Source organism: Salvelinus alpinus, chromosome 21, assembly GCF_045679555.1.
Source record: "Salvelinus alpinus chromosome 21, SLU_Salpinus.1, whole genome shotgun sequence".
Taxonomy (NCBI): Eukaryota; Metazoa; Chordata; class Actinopteri; order Salmoniformes; family Salmonidae; genus Salvelinus; species Salvelinus alpinus.
Window position 1 is genome coordinate 21,099,417 of NC_092106.1, and position 25,383 is coordinate 21,124,799.

A 25,383-nucleotide genomic window follows, 5' to 3' on the forward strand; every position below is an offset into this window, starting at 1 on the left:
TATCCATTGGTATGTATTAGTATGAGTGTTTTGGTGTGTTTTTAGTATGAGTGTTACTTCCCTTTGCTGCAGCAGTCCAGTCAGTGATGTGACACTGAACCTGCTGTACTGCAGCAGCAGCCTTTCTTTCCAGGGTCTCAGCCTTACGCAGCTGGGCGGTCAGCTCTTCCAGGTCCAGTCTGAGCAACTGCTGCTGTCTCTCCATGTCCTCCAGCTGCTCCCGGGCCTCCTCCTCTTGCAGCCTGGTGTAGTATCGCAATACCTAGACGTTTGTTATTTATTCAAGGCCACCTGCTCCCATGCTTACAATCTTCAAACTTTCCTAATTCTTATATCTAGGTTGACGATGGGAAGGTAAAGACAACGCAATAATTCTATATGGAAGCGTTAGAAAATACACATTCATGGGACCAGCACCATTGCTGGATTCTACAGGATTACCATTGAAAACATGATCAGTGGACGGGATATCCAGTAATTAAGTGGCTGTAGATACTTTTAAAAACGTCCAAATGAATAATGACAGTAAAGCAGTTATGGCATGTGTCTGCTGAATACCTTGCTGAAATTCACTACGATTGTGTTTATTTTTCACTTTGATGGCGAACTTTCTGTGCTACTATCACTGACTCCCAGTCATTCCGAATGTAACTTGTTGAATAGTGGCACTAAGAGTTATGGTATATTTGAATCCTCTTGTCTTAACTGGCATATTTTTTACCTAGTCCTTTATACAGTGCATTCAGAAAGTATTCAGACCCCTTGACTTTTTCCACATTTTGTTACGTTACAGCCTTATTCTAAAATTGATTAAATTATTTCCCCCCCCCCTCAGTCTACACACAATACCCCATAATGACAAAGCAAAAACAGGTTTAGATATTTTTGCAAATGTATAAAAAAGAACACACTGAAAAATCACATTTACATAAGTATTCAGACCTTTCACTCAGTACTTTGTTGAAGCACCTTTGGCAGCGATTCAAGCATTGAGTCTTCTTGGGTAAGAGGTTACAAACTTGGCACACCCTTATTTGGGGAGTTTCTCCCATTCTTCTCTGCAGATCCTCTCAAGCTCTGTCAGGTCGGATGGGGAGGGTCGCTGCACAGCTATTTTCAGGTCTCTTCAGAGATGTTCTATCGGGTTCAAGTCCGGGCTCTTGTTGGGCCACTCAAGGACATTGAGACTTGTCCCGAAGCCACTCCTGCACTGTCTTGGCTGTGTGCTTAGGGTTGTTGTCCTGTTGGAAGGTGATCCTTCGTCTTAGTCTGAGGTCCTGAGAACTCTGGAGCAGGTTTTTATCAAGGATCTCTCTGTACTTTGCTCCATTAATCTTTCCCTCGATCCTGACTAGTCTACCAGTCCCTGCCGCTGAAAAACATCCCCACAGCATGATGCTGCCACCACCATGCTTCACTGTAGGGATGGTGCCAGGTTTCCTCCAGATATGACGCTTGGCATTCAGGCCAAAGAGTTCAATCTTGGTTTCATCAGACCAGAGAATCTTGTTTCTCATGGTCTGAGATTCTTTAGGTGCCTTTTGGCAAACTCCAAGTGGGCTGTCATGTGCCTATTACTGAGGAGTGGCTTCTGTCTGGCCACTCTACCATAAAGGCCTGATTGGTGGAGTGCTGTAGAGATGGTTGTCCTTCTGGAAGATTCTCCGATCTCCACAGAAGAATTCTGGAGCTCGGTCAGAGTGACCATCGGGTTCTTGGTCCTTCTCCTCCGATTGCTCAGTTTGGCCGAGCGGACAGCTCTAGGAAGAGTCTTGGTGGTTCCAAACTTCTTACATTTAAGAATGATGGAGGCCTCTGTCTTCTTGGGGACCTTCAATGCTGCAGACATTTGGTACCGTTACCCAGATCTGTGCCTTGACACAGTCCTGTCTTGGAGCTCTACGAACAATTCCTTTCACCCCATGGCTTGGTTTTTGCTCTGACTTGCACTGTCAACTGTGGGACCTTTTATATAGACAGCTGTGTGCCTTTCCAAATCATGTCCAATCAATTGAATTTATCACAGGTAGACTCCAATAAAGTTGTAGAAACATCTCAAGGATGATCAATGGAAACAGGATGCACCTGAGCTCAATTGAGTCTCATAGTCTGAATACTTATGTAAATAAGGTATTTCTATTTTTTATAAAATTGCCAACATTTCTAAAAACCTGTTTTTGCTTTGTCATTATGGGGTATTGTGTGTAGATTGCTGAGGATTTAATTATTTTTTATCCATTTTAGAATCAGGCTGTAACGTAACAAAATGTGGAAAAAGAAAAAGTCAGTGGGTCTCCATCACTCTCCTTCTTGGTCAAATAGCCCTTACACAGCCGTGGGTCACTGTCCTGCTGAAAAACAAATGATAGTCCCAATAAGCACAAACCAGATGGGATGGCGTATCGCTGCAGAATGTTGTGGTACCCATGCTTGTTAAGTGTGCCTTCAATTCCAAATAAATCACTGACAGTCTCAACAGCAAAGCACCCCCACACCACCTCCTTCACCACACATGCGGAGATCATCCATTCACTTACTCCGTGTCTCACAAAGACACGGCTGTTGGAACCAAAAATCAAACTTTTGGACTCATCAGACCAAAGGACAGATTTTCACCAGTCTAATGTCCATTGCTCGTGTTTCTTGGCCAAAGCAAGTATCTTCTTCTTATTGGTGCCATTTAGTAGTGGTTTCTTTGCAGAAATTTGACCATGAAGGCCTGATTCACAGTCTCCTCTGAACAGTTGATGTTGAGATGTGTCTGTTACTTGAACTCTGTGAAGCATTTATTTGGGCTGCAATTTCTGAGGCTGGTAACTCTAATGAACTTATCCTCTGCAGCAGAGGTAACTCTGGGTCTTCCTTTCCTGTGGCGGTCCTCATGAGAGCCAGTTTCATCATGGCGCTTGATGGTTTTTGCGACTGCACAGGATTAACTGCCTTTCATGTCTTGAAGTAATGATGGGCTGTCGTTTCTCTGCTTATTTGAGCTGTTCTTGTCATAATATGGACTTGGTCTTTTACCAAATAGGGATATCTTCTGTATACCACCCCTACCTTGTCACAACACAACTGATTGGCTCAAATGCATTGAGAAGGAAAGAAATTCCACAAATTAACTTTTAACAAGGCACACGTTGAAATGAATTCCAGGTGACTACCTCATGAAGCTGGTTGAGAGAATGCAAAGAATGTGCAATGCTGTCATCAAGGCAAAGGGTGGCTACTTTGAAGAATCTCAAATACATTTTGATTTGTTTAACACTTGTTTTGGTTAGTACATGATTCCATATATGTTATTTCATAGTTGTGATGTCTACACTATTATTCTACAATGTAGAAAATAGTAAAAAATAAAGAAAAACCCTTGAATGAGTAGGTAAGCCAAGTTAACAAACAGATCACCGACCATTTCAAATCCTACCGTACCTTCTCCGCTATGCAATCTGGTTTCCGAGCTGGTCATGTGTGCACCTCAGCCACGCTCAAGGTCCTAAACGATACCATAACCGCCATCAATAAAAGACAATACTGTGCAGCCGTCTTCATCGACCTGGCCAAGGCTTTCGACTCTGTCAATCACTGCATTCTTATCGGCAGACTCAACAGCCTTGGTTTCTCAAATGACTGCCTCGCCTGGTTCACCAACTACTTCTCAGATAGAGTTCAGTGTGTCAAATCGGAGGGCCTGTTGTCCGGACCTCTGGCAGTCTCTATGGGGGTGCCACAGGGTTCAATTCTCGGGCCGACTCCTTTCTCTGTGTATATCAATGATGTCGCTCTTCTTGTGATTCTCTGATCCACCTCTACGCAGACGACACCTTTCTGTATACTTCTGGCCCTTCTTTGGACACTGTGTTAACTAACCTCCAGACGAGCTTCAATGCCATACAACACTCCTTCCGTGGCCTCCAACTGCTCTTAAATGCAAGTAAAACTAAATGCATGCTCTTCAACCGATCGCTGCCCGCACCCGCCCGCCCATCTAGCATCTCTACTCTGGACGGTTCTGACTTAGAATATGTGGACAACTACAAATACCTAGGTGTCTGGTTAGACTGTAAACTCTCCTTCCAGACTCATATTAAGCATCTCCAATCCAAAAGTATATCTAGAATCGGCTTCCTATTTCACAACAAAGCCTCCTTCACTCATACTGCTAAACATACCCTCGTAAAACTAACTATCCTACCGATCCGTGACTTCAGTGATGTCATTTACAAAATAGCCTCCAACACTCTACTCAGCAAACTGGATGCAGTCTATCACAGTGCCATCCGTTTTGTCAACAGAGCCCCATATACTACCCACCACTGTGACCTGTATGCTCTTGTTGGCTGGCCTTCGCTACATATTCGTCGCCAAACGCACTGTCTTCAGGTTATCTATAAGTCTTTGCTAGGCAAAGCCCCACCTTATCTCAGCTCACTGGTCACCATAGCAGCACCCACCCGTAGGACGCACTCCAGCAGGTATATTTTACTGGTCATCCCGAAAGCCAACTCCTCCTTTGGCTGCCTTTCCTTCCAGTTCTCTGCTGCCAATGACTGGAACGAATTGCAAAAATCACTGAAGCTGGAGACTTATATCTCCCTCTCTAACTTTAAGCATCAGCTGTCAGAGCAGCTCACCGATCACTGTACCTGTACACTGCCCATCTGTAAATAGCACACCCAACTACATCATCCCCATATTGTTATATTTTTTTGTTGCTCTTTTGCACCCCAGTATCTCTACTTGCACATTCATCACTCCAGTGATAATGCTAAACTGTAATTATTTCACCACTATGGCCTATTTATTGCCTTACCTCCCTAATCTTACTACATTTGCACACACTGTATATAGATTTTTCTATTGTGTTATTGACTGTATGTTTGTTTATCCCATGTGTAACTCTGTGTTGTTTGTGTCGCACTGCTTTGCCTTATCTTGGCCAGGTCGCTGTAAGTTGTAAATGAGAACTTGTTCTCAACTGGCCTACCTGGTTAAATAAAGGTGAAATAAAAAAAGGTGTCCAAACTTTTGACTGGTACTGTATATCACACACACATGCTCCCGCTACTGTCCTTCAACCAAATTACAACAGGACTTCACACCTGGCCACACGCAGCCGGGCACGGCTCTCCGCCATGCGCACTTCCAGCTGTTTCTTCCGGGCCTCCTGGGGGGCCATGTGGCGCTGGACACAAGCATACTGGTACACTGCCCTCACCCAGCGGCACAGGGACTCACACGCCCGGCTCACACCTCGCACAGACTCCGGTAAGAATGCTCGTTGCGGCACTATCTGGCCCAACTGACGGAACAGGTCGTCGCTCAACATGGAGCGATCAAAGAACTCCAACTCCTAAGAAATAGGACAAGACAGATTACCTCATGATAGGAGATATTCCTTGAACTTTGATGTATGTCACTGCAAACTCACTGTGCATATTACAAAGAGTATCCCTTAAAAATAAAAAGGATAGGTAAGGTCGTAAAGTTTCTTAATTCCTCTCATATATTCTACCAATAGAAAATTATGCCTCATCCCGTTTGACCCCTGACCTGGAAGAAGTTGGACTGTCCCAGCAGCTGTTTGCTGCTCTCCCAGTTGCGTGGGCGGTTGAATAACAGGCATATGGCGTCCATAACGATGATCACTCCGTCTGGGGGAAATCTGTAGCGTCGCACCTCAACCAGGTCTGACGTGCTCAGAGACTGAAGAGCATCAAGTGCAGTCTGGTACAGAGGACTCACCTAGGTAGGTCCAAGGAAACATAACATACAGTATTAGGAACATAATAAGACAAACATCTAAATGTCCCCCTTTTCCCTACATAGTCCACTATTTTTGACCAGGTCCCTGGTCAAAAGTAGTGCACTATACAGGGAATAGGCAGGCGTAGTGTGCTAATGTGATAAGTATGATGATTGCAGAGAGGTGAGTGATACTGGGACCATATAGATAGAGAGGCTGATGTTATTATCTATGAGTGGGACCTCCTTGAAGGCGTCTTCTGCCTGCTGTTGGGCCTGATGAGTCTGTTCCTCCAGGTGAGATAGTCTGTTCTCCTCCAGTAGACAGTGCTGCCGGGCACGCTCACACAGCGTTCGCTCTGTGTCTGTCACACGCTGCAGCGGGTACAAGCACTGGAACACAAACAGACAGGCAAACCCATTAATATGGGATACCTCCCAAATGGCACCCTATTTCCAATGTAGTGCACTACTTTTGACGCGGTCCATAGGGCTCTGGTCAAAAGTAGTGCAGCATATAGGGATAAGGATGCCATTTGGGACGCACACATTTTGATTTCCAAAGGTACAGTACAGATTATGTTGAACACTGAAGAGAAGCCACATATACAGTCGTGGCCAAAAGTTTTGAGAATGACACAAATATTAATTTTCACAAAGTCTGCTGCCTCAGTTTGTATGATGGCAATTTGCATATACTAAAGAATGTTATGAAGAGTGATCAGATGAATTGCAATTAATTGCTAAGTCCCTCTTTGCCATGCAAATGAACTGAATCCCCCAAAAACATTTCCACTGCATTTCAGCCCTGCCACAAAAGGACTAGCTGACATATCAGTGATTCTCTCGTTAACACAGGTGTGAGTGTTGACGAGGACAAGGCTGGAGATCACTCTGTCATGCTGATTGAGTTCGAATAACAGACTGGAAGCTTCAAAAGGAGGGTGGTGCTTGGAATCATTGTTCTTCCTCTGTCAACCATGGTTACCTGCAAGGAAACACGTGCCGTCATCATTGCTTTGCACAAAAAGGGCTTCACAGGCAAGGTTATTGCTGCCAGTAAGATTGCACCTAAATCAACCATTTATCGGATCATCAAGATCTTCAAGGAGAGCGGTTCAATTGTTGTGAAGAAGGCTTCAGGGCGCCCAAGAAAGTCCAGCAAGCGCCAGGACTGTCTCCTAAAGTTGATTCAGCTGCGGGATCGGGGCACCACCAGTACAGAGCTTGCTCAGGAATGGCAGCAGGCAGGTGTGAGTGCATCTGCACGCACAGTGAGACGAAGACTTTTGGAGGATGGCCAGGTGTCAAGAAAGACAGCAAAGAAGCCACTTCTCTCCAGGAAAAACATCAGGGACAGACTGATATTCTGTCAAAGGTACAGGGATTGGACTGCTGAGGACTGGGGTAAAGTCATTTTCTCTGATGAATCCCCTTTCCGATTGTTTGGGGCATCCGGAAAAAAGCTTGTCCGGAGAAGACAAGGTGAGCGCTACCATCAGTCCTGTGTCATGCTAACAGTAAAGCATCCTGAGACCATTCATGTGTGGGGTTGCTTCTCAGCCAAGGGAGTGGGCTCACTCACAATTTTGCCTAAGAACACAGCCATGAATAAAGAATGGTACCAACACATCCTCTGAGAGCAACTTCTCCCAACCATCCAGGAACAGTTTGGTGACAAACAATGCCTTTTCCAGCATGATGGAGCACCTTGCCATAAGGCAAAAGAAAAAACTAAGTGGCTCGGGTAACAAAACATCGATATTTTGGGTCCATGGCCAGGAAACTCCCCAGACCTTAATCCCATTGAGAACTTGGGGTCAATCCTCAAAAGGTGGGTGGACAAACAAAACCCCACAAATTCTGACAAAATCCAAGCATTGATTATAAAAGAATGGGCTGCCATCAGTCAGGATGTGACCCAGAAGTTAATTGACAGCATACCAGGGCGGATTGCAGAGGTCTTGGAAAAAGAAGGGTCAACACAGCAAATATTGACTCTGCATCAACTTCATGTAATTGTCAATAAAAGCCTTTGAAAATATCTAAAGACACTGAAGCAGCTAACTTTGTGAAAATTAATATTTGTGTCATTCTCAAAACTTTTGGCCACGACTGTACAGTAATAGTCAAAAGTTTGGACACCTACTAGGGTTTTTCTTTATTTTTACTATTTTCTACATTGTAGAATAATAGTGAAGACATCACAACTATGAAATAACACATATGGAATCATGTAGTAACCAAACAAGTATTAAACAAACCAAGATATATTTTAGATTCTTCAAAGTAGCCACCCTTTGCTTTGATGACAGCTTTGCACACTCTTTGCCTTCGCTCAACCAGCTTCACCTGGAATGCTTTTCCAACAGTCTTGAAGAAGTTCCCATATATGCTAAGCACTTTTGGCTGCTTTTCCTTCACTCTGCGGTCCAACTAATCCCAAACCATCTCAATTGGGTTGAGGTCGGGTGATTGTGGAGGCCAGGTCATCTGATGCAGCACTACATCACTCTCCTTGGTCAAATAGCCCTTACACAGCCTGGAGGTGTGTTGGGTCATTGTCCTGTTGAAAAACAAATGACAGTCCCCTGCTCTGACATGCACTATCAACTGTGGGACCCTATATAGACAGCTGTGTGCCTTTCCAAATCATGTCCAATCAAATGAATGCACCACAGGTAGACTCCAATAAAGTTGTAGAAACATCTCAAGGATGATCAATGGAAACAAGATGCACCTGAGCTCAATTTCAAGTCTCATAGCAAAGAGTCTGAATACTTATGTAAATAAGTTATCTGCTTTTTATTTTTTTATAAATTTGCAAACATTTCTAAAAGACAGTTTTTGCTTTGTCATTATGTGGTATTGTGTGTAGATTGCTGAGGATTTAATTTTTTTAAATCCATTTTAGAATACGGCTGTAACATAACAAAATGTGGAAAAAGTAAGAAGTCAGTGGGTCTCCATCACTCTCCTTCTTAGTCAAATAGCCCTTACAAAGCCTGAAGGTGTGTTGGGTCATTGTGATGGTGAAAAACAAATGATAGTCCCACTAAGCGCAAACCAGATGGGATGGCATATCACTGCAGAATGTTGTGGTAGCCATGCTGGTTAAGTGTGCCTTAAATTTTAAATAAATCACTGAGTGTCAAAAGAAAAGCACCCCCCACACCGTCACACCTCCACCTTCAATGCTTCACAGTGGGAACCACACATGCAGAGACAATCTGTTAAAATTTGGACTCATCAGACCAAAGGACAGATTTCCACCGGTCTAATGTCCATTGCTCGTGTTTCTTGGCCAAAGCAAATCTCTTCTTATTATTGGTGTCCTTTAGTAGTGGTTTCATGCAGCAATTCGCCCATGAGGGCCTGATTCACGCATCCTCCTCTGAACAGTTGATGTTGAGATGTGTCTGTTACTTGAACTCTGTGAAACATTTATTTGGGCTGCAATCTGAGGCTGGTAACTCTAATGAATTTATCCTCTGCAGCAGAGGTAACTCTGGGTCTTCCTTTCCTGTGTCGGTCCTCATGAGAGCCAGTTTCATCATAGCGCTTGAAGGTTTTTGCGACTATACTTGAAGAAACTTGACCTTCATGTCTTGAAGTAATGATGGACTGTCGTTTCTCTTTGCTTATTTGAGCTGTTCTTGCCATAATATGGACTTAGTCTTTTACCAAATAGGGCTATCTTCTATATACCCCCCTTACCTTGTCACAACCGATTGGCTCAAACGCATTAAGGAAAGAAATTCAAAAAATTTACTTTTAACAAGACACACCTGTTAATTGAAATGCATTCCAGGTGACTATCTCATGAAGCTGGTTGAAAGAATGCCAAGTGTGTGCAAAGCTGTCATCAAGGTGGCTACTTTGAAGAATCACAAATATAAAATATATTTGATTTGTTTAACACTTTTTTGGATACTACATGATTCCATATGTGTTATTTCATAGTTTTGATGTCTTCACTATTATTCTAAAATTTTGAAAATAGTAAAAATAAAGAAAAACTTTGGAATGAATAGGTTTGTCCAAACATTTGACTGGTACTGTAACTCAGTGCTCTCCTTAGAGCCAGACATGTACGTTCGTTTTTCCAGTTGGTTACCTTTTGTGTTTCTGCAATCTTCCTCTTCAGTCTGACAACTTCCTGGCTGTTCTGCTCAGCTGTGTCTGTCATGTCTTTCACACGGGCCAAGATTGTTGACACTCTGAGGTAGCAAGATGGATACATGTAAGTTTGACACATTTTGACAGCTCATTTTCTACAACACAAAATAGAACTAAACATTACTGTTACGGGCTTTACATTCTTAGACAAACCAATTTTACAGGTATTTGTGTCTGATTGTTAACAGATACAAAGGAAGTCCCTGGTTGTGTACTGAATGGCACCCTATTCCATATATAGTGTACTAATATGTGAGCTCTGGTCAAAAGTTGTGCAGTATGTATCTTGGGACACAAGCCATAAGTCCTCCTCACCTGTTAGCCTGGCCCCGGCCCTGTTCACAGAGGTGGCTGCAGAGGTGGAAGAAGTGAGCGATCAGCTCCAAAAATGTCTGGGGGCTGAAAGGCTGGAGGTCCGGATGGAGGATGGAGGCATATTTACAGGCAGACTGGTGGATCCCTGCCATGGCCTCAGAAATACTGCCCACTAAGCCATCTCTGTCCACTACGGAAGGTACATAATAGCAACATTAGATAATACAAATTAATAAAGAATGTATACATTTAACAGAGACATGATGTAAATGTTATGTTGGAAATACATCATGGATCATTCTCAAATGGCATCCTATTCCCACCATTGGGCTCTGGTCAAAAATAGTGCACTATGAACCCTGATCAAAGGTAGTGCACTATATAGGGAATAGGATGACATTTGGGACAAACCCAAGATAAACCAACCTTTGCTTTCTGTGTCGGGTATCTGCAGGCTCTCTCTGAGGCGACAAAAGGCTGCCTCAACAAGGGACTGGGTGGACCAAGGCTGGTATACCTCCACACAGCAGCAGAGGCTGAGAGTCTTGGTCATGTGTGCCACTGCCAGGGTTACTGAGGCGTTCTCAGGAGGCATCTCACTGGTGTCTGGGGAGAAGGGCAGCAGCAGGAACACATGCACATTCCTCTGGGTCTGTCTGAAATACCTGCATCAAAAAGCACATAATGGTCTTTCAAATAATGACATTTAAGAAAGGGAATTCATTTTACACACATTAAAAAATGTCACATTTTAGTAGATATGTGCATCTTTCCTTACAAGTACGATATGCATCTAGATACATGGGCTCCAATACAATACTTTTAGTTTGAAACGATTCAGTGCGATTCGATTTGATTAGTGGTACAAATCGGTGCGATTCTGTTCGATTCGATATTATTCAATATTACTAACAATTGTTGCATGAACATTCATTTTCCATTCTAAATTAATATTTGATACTGATGGAGCTCAGGGGCCGGATTCAGAAAACATTACTTACGAAAAAACTTAAGGTTTTGTGAATCCGGCCCCAGGAGCTGAGCTGGATCTGTCTGAGCTGACTCCTCTGAGCTAAAGCGCCCTGTGTGTCTGTGTGTGTGTGTGTTTGTTTAACTATACTTGTGGGGACCACAAATACACCCCCAATTTTTTTTTCATAAATAAAAGGCTAGGTTTAAGGAAAATTGGATTTTGAATGGGAATCAATTGTGTCCCCACAAGATTAGTATTAGTAAAAAAGTTATATATAAAAAATAATTGTGAACTGGTGACTCGCAATGTTTTAATAGTTTAATAGTTTTATTACTGATGCATGCTTTTCTGGATCGGTTTGGGCTCCCGCGGACCGATGCACTCACATCTTAAACATTTGAATCGGAAGCGATATGCATCGGTGAATCATTACATCCCTACATTTTTTATAATTGATCAAACTCTCTTATCCAGAGTAATTTACAGTTAAAGTATAGTAAGTAACTATACTATCAGTCAAAAGTTTTAGAACACCTACTCATTAAAGGGCTTTTCTTTATTTGTACTATTGTCTATATTGTAGAATAATAGTGAAGACATCAAAACTATGAAATAACACATATGGAATCATGTGGTAAGCAAAAAAAGTGTGAAACAAAATATATTTTATATTCAAAGTAGCCACCTTTTGCCTTGACAGCTTTGCACACGCTTGGCATTCTCTCAACCAGCTTCATGAGGTAGTCACCTGGAATGCATTTCAATTAACAGGTGTGCCTTCTTAAAAGTTAATTTGTGAAATTTCTTTCCTTCTTAATACGTTTGAGCCAATCAGTTGTGTTGTGACGAGGTGGGGGGGTATACAGACCATGAACATATTATGGCAAGAACAGCTCAAATAAGCAAAGACAAATGACAGTCCATCATTACTTTAAGACATGAAGGTCAGTCAATTCGGAAAATTTCTTCAAGTGCAGTCGCAAAAACCATCAAGCACTATGATGAAACTGGCTCTCATGAGGACCACCACAGGAATGGAAGACCCATAGTTACCATTGCTGCAGAGAATAAGTTCATTAGAGTTACCAGCCTCAGAAATTGCAGCCAAAATAAATGCTTCACAGAGTTCAAGTAACAGACACATCTCAACATCAACTGTTCAGAGGAGACTGTGTGAATCAAGCCTTCAGAATTTCTGCAAAGAACCCACTACTAAAGGGCACCAATAAGAAGAGACTTGCTTGGGCCAAGAAACATGAATAATGTACATTAGACCGGTGGAAATTTGTCCTTTGGTCTGGAGTCCATATTGGAGATTTTTGGTTCCAAACGCTGTATTTTTGAGATGTGATGTTGGTGAATGGATGATCTCCTCATGTGTATTTCCCACCGTAAAGCATGGAGGAGGAGGTGTTATGGTGTGGGGGTGCTTTGCTGGTGACACTGTCTGTGATTTATTTAGAATTCAAGGCACACTTAACCAGCATGGCTGCCACAACATTCTGCTGCAAAGCGCTATCCCATCTCGTTTGGGCTTACAAGGAACCCAAACCGTCTGCGCGCGTGTGCCATCGTGCACACATTTATTTTGTCCCCGTACACCAAACATGATCACGACACACAGGTTAAAATATCAAAACAAACTCTGAACTAATGACATTAATTTGGGGACAGGTCGAAAAGCATTAAACATGTATGGCAATTTAGCTAGTTAGCTTACACTTGCTAGCCAATTTGTCCTATTTAGCTAGCTTGCTGTTGCTAGCTAATTTGTCCTGGGAAATAAACATTGAGTTGTTATTTTACCTGAAATGCACAAGGTCCTCTACTCCGACAATTAATCCACACATAAAACGGCCAACCGAAATGTTTCTAGTCATCTCTCCTCCTTCCAGGCTTTTTCATCTTTGAACTTATATGGTGATCGCATCTAAACCTTCATAGTATTACCATGACGACCGGCAAAACAGTTCGTCTTTCAATCACCCACGTGGATATAACCAATGAGGAGATGGCACGTGGGTACCTGCTTCTATAAACCAATGAAGAGATGGGAGAGGCAGGACTTTCAGTGCGATCTGCGTCAGAAATAGAAAGGAGTTCTATTTTAGCCCTTGGCATCGCAGACGCTCGTTGGCGCGCGCAACTAGTGTGGGTGCAATAATTGAATAACATGGATTTCTAAATGTATTTTGCGACGCTCGCGCATGCGACGTGTCCGGTCTGGTCAGCATGTGAGTCTAAGTATCATTTGTTTTCCAACAGGACAATGACCCAACACAACTCCAGGCTGTGTAAGGGCTATTTTACCAAGAAGGAGAGTGATGGAGTGCTGCATCAGATGACCTGGCCTCCACAATCCCCCAACCTCAACCCAATTGAGATGGTTTGGGATGAGTCGGACCGCAGAGTGAAGGAAAAGCAGCCAACAAGTGCTTAGCATATGTGGGAATTCCTTCAAGACTGTTGGAAAAGCATTCCAGGTGAAGCTGGTTGAGAGAATGCCAAGAGTGTGCAAAGCTGTCATCAAGGCAAAGGGTGGCTAATTGAAGAATCTCAAAAAATACATTTAGATTTGTTTAACACTTTTTTGGTTACTACATGATTCCATATGTGTTATTTCATAGTTGTGATGTCTTCACTATTAGTAGTGTATACAGAAAGTAATTTGTAGAAACACCTATTTTCTTACTTCTCAAGGGCCTGGTCATCTCGTAGGCGATTGCGTGAGTTCTTGATGAGAGCGTTGATTCTCAGCACCAGATTCTTCAGCTCCTCGTCAGAGTAGAGCCCTGGGAATGTCCCGTCAGCCATCACCACTATCAGTTCATCTCTGGCGGCTTGACTGGTCTCCTCGTGGACAAGTATCACCACATTGCCACCGTGCACGCCTGCCTGGCCACCTGCCTCCCGCAGCATCTCACGCAACTGACTCTCATTCCCAGGATGCACCTCTATCAACTGATAGCCAGTGAGATAGGCAGCTAAACGCACTGTGGTCTTTCGGCCTGTGCCTCTCACAGCCCCAAACAGAGCCCCATGCCCGCCTGGTATGAGCAGAGCCCTGAGGACGTGCACCAGCTGACATACCCTCTGCCTGTGCACAGTGTAACTAGAGGTGCTCCTGTAGTTATCATCAAACTCCTCTTCTTCCTCCTCCTCTTTGCTTTTGACTGTGAAAGCCAGCTGCTGAACTAGTAACCCCAGGTCTCTTTCCAGGTAGGCAGAGTTGCGTTTGAAATTGTGCTGCTGAGACATGGAAGGGAGCGGCTCCAATAGCTCTACGCTAAAGACAACATGTTGAATAGTAGTCTCCATGTCCTGCAGGAGTTGTAAAGGCACAAGGGACCTGGCTGGGCTGGGCTCAGTCTGTGGGGTCTGTTCACACAGCTTATGGCTCCTCTTCCAGTCTGACTGATTGACTGGTTTACGTCCTTTTGGAGGAGAGGGATCCAGTGCTTGATGTGAGCTTGATATGAGCTGTGTCGGTTGAAAAAGAGACACATCTTTGAGGGGTTTCTTCACATGCTTTTTCTTGACATTTTCTTGTTCTGGGGGGTAGATCTCACCAAATAAATCATCCTCACTACTGCCCCATGAGCTGGAGTCTGAGCTGCTCACCCTGTCAGAAAACTCTGCTTGCTCCTCCTGTTCTGTGTGTGTTTCAGCCTTCATAGGCAATGGGGACTTGGCAGGCTGCTTTGGAGTGGATGGTCGCTGATGGCTTGACTTCTGGTAGTCTGTTGGTGTAGGAGGGGGTATATGTGTGCTAGGCCTAGTTGATGCAGCACATGGGGTGTCCTCTGCTCTGGCAGTCTGGGGTTTAACTGTCATCCTGCTGCTGTAGTGTCTCTCTGACACCTTAGCCATCAGTGACACCAGCGCTTGGCCCTCATCCTCTGAGCACAGCCGGTCTCCAAATGTGCGCAGACACTCATGCATCCACAGACGAGCTATGTTGAGCATGTTGGCTGCAGGGCCCAGTGTGGCTGGAGCAAAGCAAGGAAGGGCAGAGGAAGAGTGAAGAACCCTGAGGCTAATCTTCTTCTGGAGTGATTGTCTGTTAGAGTTGCGCGGTGCCCATAAGCATATTCCCTGAAACACCTTCTGCAGGTCATGCATGGAGAAGAGGAAGTGTGGCCTGTGGACGTTGGGTTGGAACTGCTCACACACGGCATAATACAGGTCTAAGGTTGCAGTGATGATACATCGTGCCATATCCATGTACCTGGGCATGCATGGGAACTCTTTGAGCCAGTTCTGTAGCTGTGGAGAGTGGATGGAGAATAAAACATCTACAGACAAGCTGGGCAGCACCAAGATGGAGAAGTGACGGGAGAGGCGGGAGGAGATCCGATTGCAATCTGATTGGTTGCCCACTCCTGATGTGCGGCAGGTACCCAAGTAGCTGATAGCTCCGGAACTAAACAGCTTGAAATGATAACCATCTGAAGTTAGAACGCCGCCCCGAGAAATGCACTGCCGCAGTGTCTCCAGAGCCATGGACGTCTTTCCAAAAGCATCTACAGTAAAGAGAAGAGCATAGTTTGGGTTACCATTAGATTTATCTTTGATAATGAAAAATATCCACAAAAACAAATCTTCAAAAATATGTGCCCCAGGTAAAAAGTAGCAAAAGTAGCGCACAATATAGGGAGTAGGATTCCATTTTGGATGCAAACTAGATTTATCTTTAAATTAAATTTAGAAAAATATTCACAAATTAAAAAATACTCATTCACAAATGCAGGGTTCCTACTAACTCACCACAGGGAGCTTCATGGAGGTCATCCACAAACAGGAGCAGTCCAGGCTGTTTGATCATAGTACCCATGGTTCCTAGCCGGGTCTTCTGGCAACCCATGCTCTCCAGCACGTTGCGCAGGTCAGTGGATCTCAGGCGTGGGCTGGCAGGCAGGCGGATGTGTGCCCTGTCCTGACTTAATAGAGAATGACACAGCATGGTCTTCCCTGAGCCTGCCTCTCCTACCAGCATCGCTGGCTGTTTGGCCTCCAACATCAGGTCCAGCAGGTAGGCATATTTCTCATACTGAGTGAATAAGGACAGCATGGATGTATATGAAAATAGACATTGTATTCATATCAAACTCAGGGAATGGAACCGGTTAAGGGAATAGAACCGACAACTGGAAAATAATGACATTTTTCGAGGAACAGAATCAAAACCGGGAACGAAAGTGATCTATACTGTTCTGGAACAGAAGCATTATTTTAAAAGCATGGGAACCGGTTAATTACGTTATTTTACGTTCCGGGGATTTTTTTCCCATTCACACAAAAAACACAACAAAGTTCCTATGCAAAGCCTTCACTCTTATTCCAGTGTCTGCCTGCCTGCCTGCCAGATGAAAATTTTAGCCACTATGTGTGCGTGTAGGCTATCTGCCCCTCCCCTTCCGAAGCGTAGTCTACTAGCCTACTACTGACGTTACAAGCTTGATACAGAAATTAGGATGAGAGATTTTTAATTAGAGAAGAATGGATTAACTTTTTCAATGCTATTAAAGGACGCTATAGTTATCATGTTTCACAGTGGATTTATTAACTACAAAAAGGTAAGATGTGTTTTTATTTAAATTCTGGTGGCACTCTGCACACACAAGCTTGTTAGCTAGCTAGCTAGTTTTGGTCCAACGTTAAAACAACTCTCTGAAGTTCAAAAACATTAAATGTTCCTTCATAGAAGCTGGTCCTCCGTAGGCATAATTCTGTGGGCCTAATTCAGATAATGCATGTCATAACAACAAGATGCCCAGCGCTTCAAAGCAAGCCTCCTCCTCCACCCTCTCTCACTTTCTCCTCACCGGCAAAATTTAAATTGCATCTCGCGCCCTATACTTGTCTGTTGAATGCATGCAAATAGCTATAGCTTTTGCCCGCTCCATTGCAAGCTGCTCTATCCGAAGTGATTGGTGAAGTAATTTAATGTCGAGTTAAATGTAAAAAAAAAAATATTTCTGAGGTTTAAAAAGGAACAGAAAGAAAGTGGAACATAATGTTCTGTTCAGAACGAAACAATTACAAAATAATTTTGGTTCCAACCCCTAGATACAATAAAATCAGTAAAACCACACATTTTGACAGTTGGAAGATTGGGGGGCTAACCTGGGGGACAGTTGTGTAGACCATCTGTGGGCTCTTGCTCCTGGAACAGTTGATGGGGTTGCTAGTGTCTCCCATCATCCCCTCACTCAGGTTAAAAAAGTGTTCAAAGACCATCCCCTCTGAGGGAACCTCCACTCTGTACCGGCTCTCAAATAGCGCCTCACGAGCTAGCAGGTCAAACTGGGGCCAGTGTCTGAAATATAGAAATCATATTTTGTATTATCAAGCCCTGTACAGTTGTGAGATTATAAGACTTGACTGAAAATAAAACAGAATAACAGTGTCTGACCTGGGATGCAGGTGTCCGCCAAAGCCCCAGATATAAGCCACTAGAAAGAGGTTCCTGGCTTGAATCTCTTGCTGAGTTGAAGGGATCAGGGCATCTGTGCATGTCGGGTGAGCTCCAACTGGGTTCATTTCTTACAGCATTAGGAGAGAGGCAACTAGCTGTTAATATGTGACAAAAATAAACTAAGAAATCATAATATGAACATGCACTGTACAGTTTATGGTTATTTGTACTCTGATCATTTATATTCATGAACATAGTATGCTGCTATTTACAACACCTCTTTTGTCTGTCATCCTTGGTGTAGCTTTTAACCCCCGTCCTTTCCCAAACTGCTCCAGGAGGGCATGTAGAATCCTAATGAATGAATTCACTTCTTGCAGTCCGTAAGTGATGCCTTTACTGAATTTACTGGATCCATTTCCCTCGCTGTCCATGACAGGTGTGAGGGCCTTGTGCCTAATGAAAGTGAGTGTGCTGGAGAAAAGGTCCTCAGCCAAACGGTTCCACATCTTCAGGGTCCCCTGATCCAGACTGTGCTCTCTGTAGAGAGCGTCCATTTCGACCTTCCACACAGCCTTCCACAGGTCCTTCCCAGAGAGATACACCAGGTTGCAGCGGGTCACTGCAGAAGGGGCTGCATCTCCCAGGTCTGTGACCTCTGCCAATAGTTTCAGCTCCTCGTGGGATGGCCGAACCTTCTCTCCTGAGGAGAGGCACAGGAAGGGATCGTCAGGATTGCAGAGGGTGCTGAAGGAGTCCAACCAACCAGGCTGCCCCAGCGGCTCTCCATCCATCACCAGCCACTTCCCCTTCCTCGTCTGACCCCCCTTCTTCTTTTTAGAGGTGGTGGTGGTTGACAAGTCATGCCGCTCTGAGTCTCTCAGTACTTTTGTAAAAGCACCATCCCACCAGGACCCCTGCTGTTCATAGCAGCCCCCAAAGAGCTCCTCGTGGGACAAGGCATTGGGGAATAAGACCACGGTGTCAACAGAGCTCCAGTTTGAAGTAGAGGACTGGTAATCAGTTTCCATACCATCTCCTTCACAGGTGAGATCCTCATCAAATTCGGCCTCCTCTGCCCTAGCTGCCAGTCTACGCAGTGCTCCGGCCAGGGCACGGTAGCAGGTTGTCTTTCCACTCCCAGCAGGGCCAACCAGAAGAACTGCTCTGGAGAGCTTCATAGCCTGATGGAGGGTGAGTGCATTGCGCAGCACTTTGGTATCAGCATGGAACCCCGTTTGTTGCAGCTCCTCTGTAACTGCTGTCTTCAGAATGTTCTGTTCCCCTTCCTCCTCAATGTACTGTTGGAGAATAGGGTGAGAACGCGCCACTGGAAAGATCTCTTCAAATATGGTGCGGAACTGTGAGGCTTTCTTCTGCTCAACGATAGCCGATAGTAGGACTGACAAAACACTGTAGACAACAGCCTGCTCCTCCAACACAGCTTGCATGAGGGCAGCAGACTGGTTGGCACGCTTGTAGTGGGTAGACTGGGGACATTTGTCTCCTCCCTCTGTCTCAGGGGGTTTGAGGATCCCATCCAGAGGAAGCCTAGGAGCGTCAGGTTCCTCCCTCAACACTTTCTCCATATGCACATCCAGCCGGCTGTTGCTGCGGAGATGTGTCCCAGAGGCAGCAATGACATTTCTGAGAAGAACCATCCAGGATGTCTGCTCACCACTGACAGAATCAGGGAGACAGAGAGAGTCTTTGGCCAGGCTAAAGAGGGAGATCAGCCGTCGACTTATAGACACAGCATCTGAGAAGCCCAGGGAGACTAGCATGACCTCTGTGATGATCCTGTAGTCAGGGTGGGCCAACGAAATGGGCCTGGTCGCCACTCGCAGATTCTCTGGGACCTCTGTTGTGTATCCTCGTGATGAAATGATTACACAGCCATAGCTCAGTTTGGCAAATATGTTTTTCCCAGAAAAAGACATCTGGCACTCAAGCTCATTAGACTTTCTGCACTCTTTCCAAATGTCGCCATGGCTGTCTCTTGGTGAAACTGTACCATCTCCGTTTGGGTAGGAGAAACTAGATAAAGGCTTGGTGTGGGTCTCAAAGCCTTTCTGCTGAGTATTTCTCTGCAGGATGGACAGGGATTGGTGAATGTCTGAAAGATGCTGCCCTAGTTGGGAAAGTGCTCCCTGGGTCATCAGGTCTACACAGTCCAGCACCAGCCAGGCCCCGGTCTGAAGGGCCCCAAACAGCATCTGCTGGACGACAGAGGGACTCGTATTGACACAACACTGTAAGGAGATGACCTGACGTCCCAGTGCTCTTCCTAACTGAACCACAGTCTTCCTCTTTCCAGACATGCAAGGTCCACTTACAAAGCCACACCTGTAGCTGGTCAGAGCCAAGAGGATACCCAGTATTGCTCTATCTGTGGAGGGGGTGTTTACTAATATCCAGTGCTCTGGGCCAAGGTATTCGTAACCATAGGGCAGCTGGGTGCCCAAGATTTCAACATAGCACAAATCATGGTGTCCCTCTTGTGTTGTTGACTCATTCTGAGTGTCTGTAATCAGATGGTACTTCATCAAACTCTGCCACTCGAAAGACGACTCGAGGTCACACTTTACCTCCATGAGCCTAGATAACTGTTGCGAGTGGTTCATGGTGAGTAACACCAGAGCATGCAGCACTGTCACCATGCGCTGGGTGGTCATTGATTTGTCAATATCACCCGTGATGCCGTCTTGTATGGCTTGGCACAAGCTCTGGAGTTTGGAAGCATTTTGTGCCTTGATGCGGGGCCACTTGACCGGAGCTGAGGCCTTGTAAGCCTTCCGAACTTCACTGCACCATAAAGCCTCTTCAGCCACTAACAGGCATTGCAGTGGGTAGTCAGAGAGTATACTCCACATAGAAGGCAAATCGTTCACTCCTTTTGCTTCTTTACCCTCTTCCTTTCTGAGGAAGCTTGATGGGCTGGTGTAGCGAAACGGATCAGGTGACGGGGAGTCCCCAACGTTCTTCTCCCATTCCGGGTCCGGTTCCAACCGCTCGAACTGTTGTCGTGCCACAGCACACTGCTTCATGAGCTGCATCATGGCCTGTTGAAGCTGCAGCTCCAGGAGACATAGCCACACCAGGGGGTTGAGGTTTGGCTCCAGAGGGCAGAGGAAGGGCACGTGCTCCCTGACACTACCATACACCCCCCGTACACACATCTGGGTGTCAGAGAGATCCAAGCCACTGCTCAGATCTGTCACATCAGAGGGCATGTCAGTTTTGCTGTCCACCTCCAGCCAGCGCACCCCTCGAAAACACTTACGCACCAGAGGGAGCAGAGCAGAGGGTGTGGGGTGCAGAGAGAGGAGTTTGATCACCTCCCCATCGCTCAGGAAGCAGAGGCGAGGGAACTCCCCGCGGGGTGAGCCCAGGAGGTACAGCAGCTGGTTGGAGATACCCTCCATGGTGGACAGACCCTCTATGAGGAGAACACGGAGGCTGTGTCCATGGAAGCAGCAAGTCAACTCTGTTGTCTTCCTGAGCCGCACTATGTTCAGCACGTGGGGGTCCCTTAGTGTAGTTTGGATAATCTCCTTGAAGGTCTTATCCACAGGAAGGAACTTGTTCAACTGTGGTCAAAGACAAAGACAACATTATCATTTAGTTATCCTGCATCACCCTCCAAAACAATCTATAATTGTGGCAGTTGTGGCAGAGGCATAAGAGACCCTGAACTCACCAGTTCTGCCTTCTGAACACTGACCGTTGTCTCGTAGAACATTTTGCTAAGGAAGACCCACTTCTGCTGGTACCTTTCAAAGAAATCAAGCAGTTCCTCTACATATTGCAAGTAGAGGAACATATGGAAGCAAATCACAGTTGATAAAAAGTAGTATAAAGACGTCACAATAGGAGGACATTGTTGAAAACAGTATGGTCTTGAAAACAGTCATATTTATGTAAAGAAAGATCTATCTACCCAAGCTTTTTGATCACTATGGGTCTGGTCAAAAGTAGTGCACTTTGCCAATTTGGGGGTGTAGCCTAGTTTACATTACCCAGTTCTTGCAACAGCTGCACCCAGTGTTCCACCTCCGGCCTGAACTCAGCAACGTGAGGAGAGAGCAGCATGTTGGACAGAGTCATTACACTGTCCTGTGTCTGAGCCAGGAGTGTCTCCAGACCTACAGTAAGAAATCAATACAACTTTACTTACTACTTTTAACAGCAACAATGACAACATGTTAAACATATCTGAACCAAAGGAGATTTAAATTAGAAAATATAATATAAAAAGGTGGTCTCAGAAATTTTACTTATTATTAACACAAAAAAACACTCCTTTCTCCCCGTTCAATCTCACCAATGATGGTGAAGGTGCCACTGTCACGAGAGTGCTGTTTGGGGGTTTGGTAGTTTGAGACCAGGCCATTAGTGGGCTTCTTTCTCCGTGTGGCACCAAGCTGTGGTTTATCTTCCTGCCACACAGTAACAATGAACTTGGCCAGTCGGAACAGTGCCCCCTCCCAGCGTCTCTGAAGCTTCCTGAAGGCCTGCTCCATGTCCGCCTCTGCCTTAGCCTCCTGGCAAATCTGGCAAAGTCCCACAGAGAGAGTTAAGTTACCCTGAGTAAGACTGCATCCCAAATGGCACCCTATTCCCTATATAGTGCCCTTCTTTTGAATGTGCTAAATGGATTTTCTGTTCTCACCTTGCTGATTTTATTCTGGTGCTCTCTCAGCTTCTTGGACATCAGGTCAGCTACAGTGAGGTTCCACTCTGGTGCATAAAGTAACCCCATACCTAGAAGAGGAGACAGGAGTGTGGTATGTATCATGAACTCATGTAAATCATGTTGCAAAGATGATTGCTATTCAAATAACCAGTCATGGCTGTGTCTCAAATAGCACCAGTTTTGACCAGAGCCTTTAGGGCTTTGGTCAAAAGTAATGCGCTACACTGAATGTACACTATAAGGTGTTGAAAGCGTTCCACAGGGATGCTGACCCATGTTGACTCAGTGAGGCTTTTCAAATTCAGGAACTCTGTTGAGCTTCTGACTTACTCTTGAAAGTTACTTTTGAAAAGTTACTCTTGAAAGTACAATTTCGACATTGGGTAGTTTTCCTCTTGTCATGTCAGTCATTTCAGACCCTAGAGAGCTATTGATAACTTGCCAGCAATGTCCAGTTGATCAACTAGCCCATGTCTGGTAATGTTTAGCTAGATTGTTTTGTCCATTGATTTTGTTGTAATGTTTGAGTCACTCATATCACAACTGCGAGGTCCCATGGGTCCCGAGGTGTGGATTTGTTACTACACCACACTACTACAGAAGCACTGGTCTAACCTTTGAAGATGTTCCTCCAGTGTTTGTGTTTGAGTGTGGGGCTGCTGAGTTTGGCCAGCACAGGGAGCTGCTGGTTGAAACGCTCAAGGATCTCCAGGGTCTCCTGCAGCACAGCATCTCGGGAAGGGATGGTCCTGGCCAGGGATACTGCCTGCTGCAGCCACTCATCCACCTTCTCCTGGGCTCTCGACACAACAAACTGACACCAAACATTTATATTTTTACATTTTTGTCATTTAGCAGATGCTCTTATTCAGATCTAATTACAGTCAGTGCATTCAGCTAAGTTTAGTAGGAAAAAACTAACACATATCACAATTCTTGCAAGTAGACTCACATTAACATCAAATCAACAGTAGGTGAAAATATTAGTCTTTCCCATATCAGATTCAAATCAAATTTTATTGGTCACATACACGTGTTTAGCAGATGTTATTGTGGGTGTAGCGAAATGCTTGTGTTTCTAGCTCCAACAGTGCAGTAATATCAAACACGTAATATCTAACAATTTCACAACAATACACGCAAAACTAAAGTGAAGGAATGGAATTAAGAATATATAAATATTTGGACGAGCAATGTCAGAGTGACATAGAGTAAGATACAGTAGAATAGAATACAGTATATGCATATGAGATGAGCAATGCAAAATATGTAAACACTATTAAAGTGACTAGTGTTCCACTATTAAAGTGGCCAGTGATTGCAAGTCTGTTATGGCAGACTGCAGGGAGAGGTGAGGGGGGTGGTAATTGAGGAGAGATATCTTGCAGGTAGCTGGCTCCATCCCCAAGCCTTATATGGACTTCCTGCCCCAGCTAGGCAAGACTGGGAATCGTTAAGCCAGAGATTGCTTGGGGATAAAGGAGGAAGCAGCCTGCACAACAGGGCAGAGGAGGAGCAAACCAAGCAAGGTACGAGCTGTATAATTACACATTGTGACATGGACTGTTGGATTAGGAAGTATAATACCCAGATTACATGACCAGCCATGTTGCCATGGAGATGCTATTGAGTGACACTGACACTACAGAAGCCCTGCCAAGACATCTGTGTGGTATGGATATAGAGGAAGTTGAATGTCCAGAAGATGATATGAACAGCCTAGTTACCATCACGCCTCGAGGGACTTGACATGATATTGACTGACTCTGACATTAACAAAATCTCTGGCTGACTGTGTGTGTGAGGAGGAAGTAGAATGTTCAGATGGAGACAGCCATGTTGCTTTTGCCAACACCCAGGAAAGTCCAGAAAATGTGACATTGTGTGACAGACTTTCAAGAACCTGACAAACTGTCTGTTACAGAGATCCAGGATTGTGATAAAATACATGAACTCAAGTCCTCGGTGGTTGTTGTCCTTGATGATCTTTTTGGCCTTCCTGTGACATCGGGTGCTGTAGGTGTCCTGTAGGGCATGTAGTTTGCCCCCGGTGATGCGTTGGACAGACCGCACCACCCACTGGAGAGCCCTGCGGTTGCGGGCAGTGCAGTTGCCATTACCAGGCGGTGATACAGCCTGACAGGATGCTCTTAATTGTGCATCTGTAAAAGTTTGAGGGTTTAGTTGCCAAGCCAAATTTCTTCAGCCTCCTGAGGTTGAAGAGGCGCTGTTGCACCTTCTTCGCCACACAGTGTGGGGGGACCATTTCAGTTTGTCAGTGATGTGTACACCGAGGAACTTGAAGCTTTCCACCTTCTCCACTGCGGTCCCGTCGATGTGGATAGGGAGGTGCTCCCTCTGCTGTTTCCTGAAGTCCACGATCATCTCCTTAGTTTTATTGACTTTGAGTGGAAGGTTATTTTCCTGGCACCACACTCCTAGGGCCCTCACCTCCTCCCTGTAGGCTGTCTCGTCATTGTTGGTAATCAAGCCTACTACTGTTTTGTCATCTGCAAACTTGATGATTGAGTTGGAGGCATGCTTGGCCAGGCAGTCATGGGTGAACAGGGAGTGCAGGAGGGGGCTGAGCAGGCACCCTTGTGGGGCCCCAGTGTTGAGGATCAGTGAAGGGGAAGTGTTGTTTCCTACCTTCACCACCTGGGGGGGCAGCCCGTCAAGAAGTCCAGGACCCAGTTGCACAGGGCGGGGTTCAGACCCAGGGCCTCAAGCTTAATGATGATCTTGGAGGGTACTATGGTGTTGAATGCTGAGTAGTCAATGAAAAGCATTCTTACATAGGTATTCTTCGTGTCCAGATGGGATAGGGCAGTGTGCAGTGCGATGGCAATTGCATCATCTGTCGATCTATTGAGGTGGTAAGAAAATTGAAGTGGGTATACGGTGTTAAGTAAGATAGAGGTGATATGATCCTTGACTAGTCTCTCAAAGCACTTCATGATGACAGAAGTGAGTGCTATGGGGCAATAGTAATTTAGTTCAGTTACCTTTGCTTTCTTGGGTACAGGAATAATTGTGTCCATCTTGAAGCATGTGGGGACA

At 45.0% G+C, this 25,383-nt stretch overlaps 1 protein-coding gene across 1 annotated transcript in view; it reads right to left on the reverse strand.

Annotated features, from left to right (window-relative positions):
• Positions 1 to 25,383, reverse strand: part of LOC139548464 (dynein heavy chain domain-containing protein 1) — a 43,327-nt gene that overhangs the window by 11,172 nt on the left and 6,772 nt on the right. The window contains exons 15-34 of the mRNA XM_071358171.1: positions 22,939 to 23,137; positions 22,300 to 22,391; positions 21,952 to 22,180; positions 21,647 to 21,772; positions 21,328 to 21,425; positions 20,606 to 21,217; positions 19,696 to 20,536; positions 19,223 to 19,599; positions 17,905 to 19,138; positions 17,625 to 17,754; positions 17,336 to 17,528; positions 15,977 to 16,259; positions 13,902 to 15,732; positions 10,663 to 10,901; positions 10,237 to 10,426; positions 9,860 to 9,962; positions 5,986 to 6,135; positions 5,551 to 5,742; positions 5,100 to 5,350; positions 58 to 242 (exon numbers count right to left, since the gene is read on the reverse strand). Coding sequence (XP_071214272.1) covers positions 58 to 242; positions 5,100 to 5,350; positions 5,551 to 5,742; positions 5,986 to 6,135; positions 9,860 to 9,962; positions 10,237 to 10,426; positions 10,663 to 10,901; positions 13,902 to 15,732; positions 15,977 to 16,259; positions 17,336 to 17,528; positions 17,625 to 17,754; positions 17,905 to 19,138; positions 19,223 to 19,599; positions 19,696 to 20,536; positions 20,606 to 21,217; positions 21,328 to 21,425; positions 21,647 to 21,772; positions 21,952 to 22,180; positions 22,300 to 22,391; positions 22,939 to 23,137 — 7,555 coding nt within the window. The remainder of the gene's footprint in view (positions 1 to 57; positions 243 to 5,099; positions 5,351 to 5,550; positions 5,743 to 5,985; positions 6,136 to 9,859; positions 9,963 to 10,236; positions 10,427 to 10,662; positions 10,902 to 13,901; positions 15,733 to 15,976; positions 16,260 to 17,335; positions 17,529 to 17,624; positions 17,755 to 17,904; positions 19,139 to 19,222; positions 19,600 to 19,695; positions 20,537 to 20,605; positions 21,218 to 21,327; positions 21,426 to 21,646; positions 21,773 to 21,951; positions 22,181 to 22,299; positions 22,392 to 22,938; positions 23,138 to 25,383) is intronic.